The sequence below is a fragment of the Cornus florida genome, unplaced genomic scaffold (genome assembly GCF_030987335.1).
Source record: "Cornus florida cultivar Cherokee Brave unplaced genomic scaffold, ASM3098733v1 CherokeeBrave_3.0.0_Hap2_Chr02, whole genome shotgun sequence".
NCBI lineage: Eukaryota > Viridiplantae > Streptophyta > Magnoliopsida > Cornales > Cornaceae > Cornus > Cornus florida.
In genome coordinates, this window is record NW_026775572.1 from 40,724,915 (window position 1) to 40,727,869 (window position 2,955).

At 31.5% G+C, this 2,955-nt stretch overlaps 1 protein-coding gene across 1 annotated transcript; it reads left to right on the forward strand.

Moving 5' to 3' along the window:
* Positions 1–1,763: 1,763 nt before the first annotated feature.
* Positions 1,764–2,593, forward strand: LOC132286696 (vegetative cell wall protein gp1-like). The gene is made up of 2 exons (XM_059789065.1): positions 1,764–1,934; positions 2,015–2,593. Exons 1-2 carry the CDS (start codon positions 1,838–1,840, stop codon positions 2,335–2,337), a joined length of 420 nt encoding a protein of 139 aa, XP_059645048.1. The 5' UTR covers positions 1,764–1,837; the 3' UTR covers positions 2,338–2,593.
* Positions 2,594–2,955: the final 362 nt, after the last annotated feature.

The window sequence follows — 2,955 nt, forward strand, 5'->3', positions numbered from 1 at the left end:
CACCAAATTGATATTTCAATTTTTTGTCACTTTTCACTTTTAATCTGTACCACTACTTTAACCCGTTTTGCCAAAAATTTGAATGGTCACTTTCTAATTCAAATATCCTCTTCAAAACTACTACCACGTATCACTTATCTAGGCTCTGTTTGGTTAGCATTTTGTTTTAGGTGTTTTATTTTAACCCAAAACAAAACAAGTATTTTGTTATAGTGTGATTTGAATAGTACTTGGAAGTATATTTGGTAACGTCTATTTGTTGCAGGATTTTTTAAAACAAAAATATAAAAACATGTTTGGTTAAAAAGTGTGGCAAGTTTGAAATATATAATGGTTAGTTTAAAAATGTAATTTAAAAGTTTTTTTTTTAACAAAACATTAATTTTTACCATTCATCGCTATAGTATCTGTTGGTACACTGCTGAAACATGTAAAAACACCAAAATGATATTTCAATTTTTTGTCACTTTTAACTTTTAATCTATACCACTATTTTAACCTACTTTGCCAAAAATTTGAATGGTCACTTTCTAATTCAAATACCCTCTTCAAAAGTACTATCACTAATCTTGGCCCTATTTGATTCGCATTTTGTTTTTAGCGCTTTGTTTTAACTGAAAACAAAATAAGTGTTTTGTTATAGATTGAATTGAATAGTACTCGAAATCATGTTTGGTAACGTTTATTTGTTGCAAGATTTTTTGAAGCAAAAATATAAAACCATATTTGGTTAAAATTTGTGACAAGTTTAAAAATATAATGATTAGTTTAAAAATGTAATTTAAAAGTTTTTTTTTTTTTTAAAAAAAAAAAAACATTATTTTTATTGTTCATCACTATAGCACCTGTTGCTACAATGCTGAATCATGTAAAAACACAAAATTGATGTTTCGATCTTTTGCCACTTTTCACTTTTAATCTATACCACTATTCTTACATTGCTTTGCCAAAAATTTGAATGGTCACTTTCTAATTCAAATTATTATCACTTATTTAGTTTGGTTCGGATTTTGTTTTTAGCGTTTTGTTTTAACCCAAAATAAAATAAGTGCTTTGTTATAGATTAATTTGAATAATAATCGAAAGCGTATTTGGTAACGTTTATTTGTTGCAAAAAATTTTGAAGCAAAAATATAAAAACATGTTTGGTTAAAAAATTTGACAAGTTTGAAAACTATAATTATTAGTTTAAAAATGTCATTTAAAGGGTTTTTTTTTTTTTTTTTTAAAAAAAAAATGATGTAATGATTTTTTGTCACTATTCCCAAATGTGCAACAATTTTTTTTTTTTTTTACGAAACATATTTTTTCTATTGTTCACTCTTATAGCACCCAACAAAAACAAAAACACTAAGACAAAACGCATACCAAACACGACCTTAATTTATTATAATAAAAAAATAAATATATAAAAGAATAAACTACAATATGTATTAAAATAGAAAACATTTATTTCTTTTTAGTTATACCCCCAACAAACTCAAAATACAATTTAGAATTAAAATTTAAAATGTGTATATGTATATCAAAAGGAAAGTTTATTGGGAGAATCTTTCTACGTCATGAACTATACGTCACAAAAAATCAGAAAGAAATTTTCCACATGTCCACATGAACTAAAAACCCACTTCTTTGTACATTGGTTGCCCACTTGAAGGACTAATTACATACTTTTTCTTTTTTTCTTTTTTTCAGTTGGATTAAGGAAGGTAGACCAGACAATGTTTATAACTTTATAAATTCACTATATATATGTCATGCTTAAACCTATATAGCATACTACTATAACCTCCTGTGTTTAGTTCTTCGTTGGAGCCATAGAACAAAACATATAAAAATGACAAGAAAAGCTTCTTCGACCTCTTCTTCTATCATCATATGCAGCTTGTTGATGATTTGGATTGCCATGGTTTCACCTGTACTCTCTGTCGGCTGTAAGTACTCTCTCTCTCTAACTCTGTCTCTAACTCTCTCTCTCTCTCTCTCTCTCATATTCATTCATTTTGTTTTGCAGCAAATGGAAAACCTCTCAAGCCTGGGGTGCCCTGTTCTCGTTCTCGGTATGGTAGCTGCATCCCAGTCAAACCTAAACCCTGTTCTCGTCCGTTTATTAGATGCAGGCCTACGCCTCCGGCCCCTGTTGCACCTCCAGCTCCAGTTCAGCCTACGCCTCCAGCCCCTGTTGCACCTCCAGCTCCAGTTAAGCCTACGCCTCCGGCCCCTGTTGCACCTCCATTTCCAGTTACACCTACGCCTCCGGCCCCTGTTGCACCTCAGCCTCCCCGAAGGTGTGGAAGGTATAAGCGTTGCAGGCCTCCAATCGCTGGTAAACCATAAAACTGAAACAAGCGAAGCAGCTGCTAATTAAGCATGTTTGTGGTGGGAATATTAGTGGTTTGTCATCTATTATTGAGATGTGACAGTGTGTATTATGCATGGTTTGTGGTGGGAATATTAGTGGCTTGTGATCTATTATTGAGATGTGAGTGTGTATTATGCATGGTTTGGTTTTATACATTTAGCCAAGCTAATAATAATGTGTCCAATGTATGTGACTGTTTTTCAACTCAATTTGAATTTTCCTTTTACTTCTTATTCTGAGTTATGCGGTGCAGACGCTGTTAATTAATTTAGTTGTGATTAAATTTCTAAATGACCTAAATGAGATTATTAGGTCAACTTACCCAATTGCTCAATTTTTGTGATTGATTAATTTACCAAAGTAATATGATCAATTAAACATCCACAATCATAAAGATAAATACTAAAAAGTAAAATCAGTAAAGTTAGAGAGATAACACTAGAATTTTAGCGAGGAAGCCAATTGAAAAACCTTGAGAATTTTTACGTTATCCCGAGCGTAAAAGATCCACTATGTATGAAGCAAAGTACACTAAACTTTGACTCGGGTTCACACTCTTTAGCTCTACCAAAACCTAATCTCTTAAATGACTC